This window comes from Gracilinanus agilis, chromosome 2 (assembly GCF_016433145.1).
Source record: "Gracilinanus agilis isolate LMUSP501 chromosome 2, AgileGrace, whole genome shotgun sequence".
Classification (NCBI taxonomy): Eukaryota; Metazoa; Chordata; class Mammalia; order Didelphimorphia; family Didelphidae; genus Gracilinanus; species Gracilinanus agilis.
Window position 1 is genome coordinate 638,352,166 of NC_058131.1, and position 10,160 is coordinate 638,362,325.

At 35.1% G+C, this 10,160-nt stretch overlaps 1 protein-coding gene across 1 annotated transcript in view; it reads right to left on the minus strand.

Moving 5' to 3' along the window:
* Window positions 1-8,680: 8,680 nt before the first annotated feature.
* The window catches only part of CPXM2 (carboxypeptidase X, M14 family member 2), a 210,541-nt gene continuing 209,061 nt past the window's right edge, over window positions 8,681-10,160 (minus strand). The window contains exon 14 of the mRNA XM_044662618.1: window positions 8,681-8,995. Coding sequence (XP_044518553.1) covers window positions 8,742-8,995 — 254 coding nt within the window. The 3' untranslated portion in view covers window positions 8,681-8,741. The remainder of the gene's footprint in view (window positions 8,996-10,160) is intronic.

Sequence of the window (10,160 nt, forward strand, 5' to 3'; positions counted from 1 at the left end):
AGTTATTTTTGTCAGTGAAAGTTTGTACATCTTTTCTTCAGTCTTTTTTTTTGGTGGTTCTTTTGCCCAGCTGTTAATTGTGTTTTGATAATTTTCTTCCTTTCCTCTTATTTCTTTACATAATTTTTCTCCTAACATTCTGATATTGAAAAGATGTTTTTCAATTCTTCCTGGAATTCTTGTTGGGTTTGTGTCCAATCAACATTTTTTTTCCTTTTAGGCTTTGCTTATAATTGTTTTAACTTCACTGCCTTCTTTTGAGTTTGTGTCTTGATTTTTCTTGTGTCACAATAGTAGATTTTTATCATTAGGTCTTTTTATTTTTGTTTGCTTATTTTTCTACCCTATTTCTTGATTCTGAACTTTATTTTAAAATTGTATTCTATTCCCAAAAAGGTGTGAGAGACAAAGAAGGGGAAATGTCTTTTTAAATAATTGATTATCACATTAAAATACACAGGTAATTAATTCTCTTCCTCCTTTACCTCTCCCCTTAGAGAAGGTATCCTTTGACAAAAATATATATGCACAAATAAAATTATGTCTTGCTTATTTATCAATTCTTCCTCTGGAGGTAGACATACACAAGAACCTTTTCAAACAATATTCATGTTGCATACATAAGTTATCTTGGTTCTACTCATTTCACTATTCATAATTTTATGTTTGTCTTTCCATATATTTTTTTAAATTAACCTACTCATCATTCCTTATGGTGCAGTAGTATTCGATCACAATGGCATGCTACAACTTCTTTAGCTATTCCCCAACTGATGGACATCACTTTAATTTCTAATTCTTTGCCATCACAAAGAAAGCTATTGTAAATATTTTAGAACATATAGATTATTTTCCTTTCTTCCCTGATAAACTTAGGAAATAAACCAGATAGTGTTCCTGGGTCAAAAGGTATCTAGTTTTATAATTCTTAGGGAATAATTCCAGGTGATTCTCCCAAATGGTTGGATCAGGTCACCAAAGCATTGGGCTTTTTCTCACACTGCTATTTTCAGAGGTAGTCCTGGGGTTTTGGAAGTTTTGGGTGTTCCCAAATTGTGTGATTTGGTGAGAGAAATGGTTACTGCTTTCCTGATTTATACTATGGTGCAGGAGTGTGCCAAGAAGGGCTCATGATTCCTTGAAATTGCAATTGATACCACTCTTCAGAGCCTCTGCTCTCTCAGGACTGGGTATGTTAGTTTCTTAAGGTTCTTGATCCTTTGGGACCAGAAGTAATATTGCTTTTCAGGGCTCTGTTCCCCAGGGGCTACAAGTAATACAAGTAATAGGAGTCCAGAAATGGTAGTAGTTAAAATCTTTAGGACTGAAAGAGAAAGTTCCAAGTTGTACAAAGTGAGAAAACTTTTGCACTTAATTCACCTTTCATTTGACATTTGTTTGGTACTGATGTAGCCTTGAAATATAAATAATTTAACACCTTTATATAGATATATATACACACATATATATTTTGTATAATTTGTGTATATATATGTATATATAGGATGAGGTGTGTATGTGTGTTTATATATATATAAATAAGTTTATATATAAATATATTTATATTATTTATTGAATTAAATGTATAAATAAATAAGTTATAGATATATATACATATACATATATATACTGACACACACCCCATCCGATGGCTTTCATTATGTGTAATCTGATGTCAAGTATCATTTGGCTTGAAATGAAAGGGTGTTGCTATCATCTTTGGTTCTATTTGCCAAGTATCACTTGCTTAGAAACTGCTCAGTGATAAATAAATACACAAGTAAAATCCTCGAGATTTGAATGACTAACACTTACTAATGCTCTGGAGAAAACACCACATTTATCAAGTGTGTTGGAAATGAAAATACCAACTTTAGCAAAATGTTGTATCCTTAAACTGGCTTCTTCCTTCGTTTATTTTATAAATTGGTATAACTTTTTCTGAACTTAAATCCATTTTCTAAGAACAAAGACTATCTTGGTAATAAAGGTGCTTTTGCTAGTCATTAGTAAAGGAACTTGATTCCTCCCTTTAGTCTGCTACCTTACACAGGGTGGGTCCCCCCTTGACCCTTTTTGGATTACAGAGAGGTGCAGACCCTACTTACATGATGCCCACATCACACAGGAATACACTGGGCCAGAAAGGGAAACACTTTGAGTTATTTTTACCAATCCCTTCCTCACCTCAATCCTACCCAATTGGAACTTGAAAATGATTACTCAGGTAGTTGAGAGAGGAGGAATAGACTGGAAAGGTGATCATATATTTACCAGAAGCAAAGGAAAGTAGTAATAAAAATCTTTTTAACACTAAAATGAAATTCTCAAATTCAAATACACTAAATCTCCACAACCAGAAATTTGGAGGAAATTAGTTTGAGAATCTGATTTTGGCTAAGGTCTCCTTACCTAAGGATTTCATTCCCTTGGTGTTCAGGCTCATTCGTCAAATCCAATACTCTGGCAGACACAGTACAAATGACATAAAAACAAATATGTGCTTGTAAAATGTAGGAAAGGCTAAACAAAACAACTTCTGTCATGCTTTAGCCACTGGAGAATACTAATGAATTAAAATAAAATATTCTTTCATATTCCAAGGGTTTGTGATTTTATTAGAGTAGATATTCTTTCTGCCAAATGCAGATTATAAAGTCTTCATTATAGAAGGTCTTCATGATTTGCTATTATCCAAATATTCATCATCTGGGAGCCAACTTTCTGGAGATCAGCCTCTCTGAAATTTGTTATGCAGATTTTCAACCATAAAACATAAGAGTCTGCTGCTGAGCCATACTCAAAATCTTTCCAGTATGGCAAGATCTATAAGAGCTTGATCCCTTCTGGAATATTTGTATATATATATATATACTACTTTTAGTTACATAGGAGGTAGTAGTTGAAAATGAGTTAATTCTGAAGTCAGAGCACCTGGGTGAAAATCTTACTTCTGACATTTACTGCCCATATCATCTGGAAACCAAGTAATTTATTCTCCCCAGCTCTCATTTGCCTTATTTCTAAAATGGACAAAAGGATGGTTGGGTTACATGGCCTCTCAGTCCCTTCCAGTTAAAGATACTACACTGGTATGAGATATAAATCATAAAACCAAACTAAATTTTACATAACAATTGAAGACTTATGTAGCATCAATCTCTTGGTTCCCCATTATATTTATAAAGCATTTTTCCACAGAACTGAAGACCAATGAGGCAACTAAAACAAGTATTACTTTATGTGGTGTAGAAGAGTATTGATGTAATTAAATATATTAAAAATGAGGAAATTAAGGCTTAATAAGTTAAATAACTTGCCCATAGTCATAAAGATAGTTATCAGTGGTGGAGCTGCCATTGAAAGCTAGATCTCTTGAATTTAAGCTCTCTACCTTGAATAGAAAAATCTGGTTCTATCTCCTAGGGTATTTAGTCTATATTTTAGTTCAGTAGATAAATTGATGAATAACTAACTATAAGCTCAGTTTAAAGGGGATTCCTACAATCCAGAATTAAATATATATTTTAAGAAAGCTAAAAAACAATAATATGCATACACATCTATTGACAAATGAATTAGACTAGCTCAAAAGACAATATCAACTATCTGTTAACTCATGATAATATCTGATTTCTTTGATTTGTTCATGTGAGATAAATTTAATAGATTATTCAGAAGAGATTTCAGTGGAGGAGTGGAAAGAACAACTTCTGACCTCAAGTCAGAAAGGCTTGGAATACAGTCTCAGGTCTAACATATAGCAGCTATGGGATTGTCATATATGTAAACTGCTCTCTGCATGTTTATAAGGCACTTAATATTTCTGACCTTCACTTTCCTAATCTGTAAAATGGAAATGATAATGATGATAATAGCTCACACAGGGATGAGGAGTTGCACCTTTATAGACTTTTGTAAACTCTCAAGTTATCTGTAGTTTTTAGCTATTATTAACATAACTAAAAACCAAAACATTATTTAGTGATTGGTAGAAAAAAAAGTGACAAGCCAGTTAAGAATGTTAAAATTAAAAGTATAGATTTTTTTCACTAACAAAAAAGCTAAAATAGAGCTAGTAAATTAAAATGTAAGTTTATGATTAACGAAGGCAAGAAAAAAATGTCTTATAGAGCATTAGCACTTGGAGAGATATTTTAGATATCATCAAGACCATAAGTTCTTAACCTTCTTTGTATCATAGACCTTTTGGGCAAGATTCTGGTGAAATCTATGGATCCCTCTCAGGTTGATGTTTTTAAATGCATTGGATTAAAAAATAATATATTTAAAAATGGACATGAATTAAAAAATTCATTGATCACATCCAAACCAAGGCAACAAGTATTTCTTAAACATATACCAACTGATGATAGTGACAAAGTGGAAAAAAATACCAGCTCCTGTGCTCAAGAGGTGCCCATGGACAGGTTGCTTAACTTTTTGAGGCTTCAGTTTCCTATCGTGTGAAAGGAGGTAGTAGGACTAGGTAATCTCTTAGCTCTCTCTTTCTCCCATGAGATCCTTAGCAAAATCAGGAAGTATAAGCTATTTTAAGGCAACAGGAGCTCTTAGGGCCCAGCATTCTGTAAGATCTGGTATTTGACACAATATGAATAGGGTGTCTCTGAGAATATGTCATTGTTATCTGTCCCTCTAAAATACTGCATGTGAAAGAATGCATAATACAAGTTTGTATTAAATATGACAATTTTCACTATTTAAATAGGCCCAATTTCCTCTATTTTGTTCCAAAATTTCCCAACTTCCCTTTATCCCTGGGGTAAACCATATCAGCAAATCAGCATTTATAGGTTTTGTCGCTTTATTTCAAGCACAAGGGTTCTGAGACCAAATTAGTGTGCAGGAAGATGCCCTAGAAATACCCTGGGAATGAACAACTCTTCTACAACATTAAAAACAAACAGGGGCTGATCAGCTGCTTTACTGCTTTATTATCTATTTTCATAAATTCTTTGTGTAACATTTTGTCCTGGTTTCTGACAGCTAAGTTTATGAAATGAGTTACCTAGGACTGCTTTCTTTTCTCAACACACACACACACAAAGACATCTCAAAGTTAGCTGTAGAGCTCTTAGAGTTTTTGTTTTGTTTTGTTTAATTATTTCTGGAAATCCTAGGGTGTGGGTAGGGAACTAAAGACTTCATCACTATAAGGCAGGAAAGAGTAACTTAGACAAAGGACCCTAATATCCATGAAGACAAATGAGGAAAAATGTGGCATTGGGGTTATGGAATCACCACCACCACATGGTTCAGTTGTAATGATCAATCTCAGTGAATCAAATTTACCCAATAATTTTTATTTTTAAAAAATGTAGTCTTATTGGGCTATGGTCACATAGAAATACACATGGCTCCTTGTGGAACTGAAAATTTCCACTTAATCTGGGATTCTATTGTTAATCTACTTTGTAAAAGATTTATTATGACAATTTCCTCCATTCAAAACCAACCTAACCTATCCAAAACAATATCAGTTTTTGGCTATGTTGCTGGATCCCAATACTCTACCCTAAATTTGAAATATATTTTGCATCAGAATTCTTTGTTTCAGTAGATAGAAAGTTGGCCTAGAAGCCTGAAAAATGTGGGTTCAAATCCTGCTTCTGACATAATTATGTGATTTTGGGCAAATCCCTTAAGCTCTCAGTGCTTTATGTAACTATTCAGAAAAAGTGTAGACTTGCTTTAGTAGACAAAGCTCCTCATGCAGGAATTCCCTATAGCAATGAATCCACAGGTCCAGTCCTTATCCTTGTCCTCTTGCCTTATTCTCTAAACCCAGATGTAATTTAAATCAAAGTAATCCTCATATTAACTGATGATTTTACAAAGACACCTAAGTAATCTGCTTTAATGATGGTTGCTAGTCAAATAGGCATATCCCATTTCTTCCACAGTGTGTGAAAAGTAAATGAATTGTGCATTTCCCTGATTAGAGGCTTAATCACACATACACAAAAGAGAAAGGCAATTCTCCAAAGGAGAAATGCCTGGGCTAATTTGCCATATTATACTTCGTCTCTTTTCAAACATTTTTCAGCATAAAAAGATGGTCTCCCTAAGAGAAATTCTCCTGAAGTTTTGATATTTGACAGGGACAATGAATATGAAGGGATGGAGTTTATTTTATGACATAACCTAAATTACTGATCTAGCTGGAAAAATACCCAGAAAAAATGGTGGGAAGAAAAATCATTCAACCATTTGGAAGCTTATCTCTAGTGAAGCAAACAATAGACTGTTAAAATGAAGAACTCTGATGTGGAAAGAAAGTCAGAAAATGTATTACAGTTATTGCTTCTCTCTCTTATTATTTGAAATTATGTTTTTTTTTAATTTCTGAGGAATCGGAAGAAAACATCCTTTTAGAAATCATATGGAAAGGATAAGGAGTTCTAGGGTGCCATGTATGCCTTTCATTTTGAACAATGAAAAAGGAGTGACAAAGCTGGCTATATAAATATACCGCACCATCTACCTCCAGTGCATTGTTTATGCCCTTTCCAATGGAAAGGATTCTTCTCTCTCTTTGTACTCCTCTTCCCATGTCCGCTCCTGAAATTTTACCTATCTTTTAAGGCCAAATTGACATTTTTCCCCCTCTGAGGTATTTCACTTGATTGTCTCAACCAATGACAATCTTCTCCTGTTTCCACCTAGGATAGCACTTGGTTATTATTATGGTTCTTTTTGCATTATAATTATCTTTTTGCATTTTAATTATCTGCGTATACAAAATATGCCCTCAACACTACAACATAATGTGAGCTATGTGGAGGGAAAGATTTAAATTTTACTTCCCATTTTGTGTAGTATCTAATATAATGCTCTGAATAAGGTAGGCACTTAATTTATTTTTAAGTGATGTTGAAGTTGGTAGATAAGCATGTAAGAGAAGTAGGTCAAGATCTAGGAGAACTTATCAGACAACTGAAGAACTACTGACCATTTCTGAGTTTTTGTCTGATGAGCCTCTAGTTAAAAGAACCCCAATGTCAACAGTGATGTTAGTACAGCTGTCATACTGCTGAGGGATTAAGTATTGATAGGAATCAATTGGAGAGAGTTCTCGACTAAACTACCTGGAATGAAAAAAAAGATTGGCTTTAATTATTAAGGAATATCTCAACCCATTAAGCATTATTATTCCACATCTGAGAAGAAAGGCAAATTGATGTCAGGATATATCTTTAGAAATTTGCCTCAATCAGAGGCTTCCCATGGGGAGGTGAGGAGAGGTAAGCTATACATGTGTATTTTTAAGGGGGGAAATCTTATCTCCTATTAGGTTGATCTCTCTAGCAATGACCTTTGATTAAGGAAATTACAGTGATCTGGCATTTATGCATGATGCATGCCTAGAGAATTCACAATTTCCTTTCTTTTCTGTCTTCCCAGGTCAACAGACTATTAACATCATTAAAAACATAGGAAGAGAGAACTGGCTTTCTCATATAGTCATCCAACTTTAAATTGATCCAATGAAGACTTTCTAGGCAATTTTTCATTAATTTCATTGGTGCATACCTGATGTGGTGGGTGTTGCCTTTCATATACTAAACCTAACTCCGGGATTATATTAGGTCAACTTTGCTACTAGCATTTCTGTAAAGGGAAATGACTATAGTTGAGGAGTGATGGGTCATTATATCAATCACTTTTCAGATCTTGTAAAAAATCCCAGAAGGCCAAGAAATAAAAGCTGATTGAAAGCACTGCTTTTGCCACTGACCCTGTGTTGAAAGGTGGCTATAGTATTACCCAGGCCACTGACCTAAAAGCTTGGGCAGAGTAATCTTCTGAAAAAGGCAAATATAACAAACTCTTTAGAAAGTCTATTGCTGGTCCACTAATTTAGGATTATTTCTAGCCCACTTCTCATTTTGATACCTTTCTTTCCTTTTATATCAGAGTTTTCTCATTGATGAAAAAAGCTACATTGGTTGAAGGAATCCCATCATAGCTCAGGGTACATTTCCTATTGTTTATAAAACATAGGGTTTATTTGATGTGGTTTGGAATATAAAAGAATTAATATGATTCTTTCTCTTAGGATATCTACCAGCATCTGAAGTAGCAACCGTAATGATAACTAAGTCAAGGACAGCATTTTGAGGCAGATGTCACTCAGAAGGCTAGTGTGCTACAGAGGAAAGGGACCTGTGTTTGGACTCAGAGAATCCAAATTCAGAGTCTAGCTCTGCTATTTACTACTGGAGTGACCCTGGGCAAATTGCTCAACCTTCCTGGACTTCGGTTTCTCATTGGTAGAAAGAGGAGACTGGACAAATAAACTTGGAGGTCCCCCAAAGATTTCAATCTATGATCCTAACCTTTTAATCATGCACCATGGAATCCTTGATGTTATCTAAGCAAATACTTTTTCTTCCCCTTCTACATCCTTGCCCACACTTAGGATGGGAACCTTAAATCTAACTTCTCTGTCTTTGATACGCTGAAGCCAATCTGCCCACTTCTAGCCATTGATGTTACCTTGCTACATCCAACCTAAATAATTCATATAAAGACCAGGAAATGGGAAATATTTCAAGCCTTGAGCTCTGTCTCTTGAGACTTTCCTTGCAATATACCCATATTAATTGACATTTCTTGAATTAAAAAGAATAACAATAACAATGAGCATGTTGGCTATGTAGCTACTAATATAATTGGTTTTGATTTAAACAGGACTTATAAACCCATCTGTCAGGGTATTATCTCCGCTGCCGCCTTTGCCTGGCTCTCAGCTTCAAGCGCCTGACTGGTAGGCTGATCGGCTGCTTTCCAAATTTCTCCATGATTTCTCTAATCCTTGCAAGGTTGGTCTTGCTGATTGTAAAGTCACACCGAGTGGCTCCCATGTCATAACCCACGGCACAGTTCTTCGTTGAAGAGGTAAAGCCTTCTGCCCTGGCAGTGACTACATATTCTCCGGGATTTAGGAGACGCCAATAATCTCCATCGTTGGCTGTTAAAAAGAAGGAGAAAAAAAAAACAAGAAAAATGAAATGAGAGTACTTCTCTCCTAACTCAAGTGTTGACACATTCATTTTAAGACAAATCATCTAGCCAAAGACATGCTTCCAGGCAGCAAAGGCAGAATTCCTGGTATTTGGGTAGTGTAGCTTTTCAATAAATTTGAGGAGCTCACATTTTTTCATATTTGGAAGCTCTATTAATGATCTTAACTGGAAAAGGTATTAATTTTAAGCCTTTTAATTTTAAATTTTAAAAAATGCCTATAGCCCTAAGTCACACCTATGGAAAAGTCACCATGGACACATTTCCTCCTTCATGACATGACTGGGCCATTCATTATGGAAATGGAACTTCCAAATGCTAGACAGGGAAAATAAAATGCCATCCTGAAAAGTCATTATTGCTTTGGTTTCCTGATCTTTCACAGCATAACTGCAAGAAAAAATATTGTGATTTAAAAAATAATACTTCTTTTCTGAAATAAGAGTGCAAAGGAATACTAAAATTTAAGGCCAAATGGGTCTTGGAGAGAGGCTGGAATATACTTCTATTTTCCGTGCATTAGGGGCCAAGGTAAACTTGACAGGCTTATAGGCTGCCCTCTTGGCTGGCAGGGGGATCTGAAGAGAGCTCTTTTTAGGCAGAAGATGGTTGAAATAATTAATTTGAGATAAATAGATAAAAGCCTCAGAACTGTGGCCCATCATGCCTCTTTCCATTCTATCTCTCAAAGAAGACTGAGATAGTCTATGCTTTGCAATACTTCTGGTATTATGAGGGAAATAAAAGGAGCTAAGCCATAGTTTCTTTCTCCAATGAGACCTCAGCTCAGCTGAAAAGAAAGGCTAACAAAGAGGAAGTAGGAGTTATAAGTGCTATATTGGGTGACAATAAAATTTAAGTGTTACGGGACTCACGCACTAGTGGAATTGGTACTTAGTGTCTTAAAGGTTGCAGAGGCAATGTGAAGGGGATGGGCAACAACAAGAATGAAGGTTCAGGGCTGCAGAACTGGCATAGGTAAGGCATCCCTTTGAGGGTACTGAGTCTGATTAGATCAGGAGTTTTGTGAATATTGAGAAATAACTTTGGATTACTTGGATAAAACCAGATAAGTTATTCTGAATGACTTATAGAAGATCTGTGATGGAGGG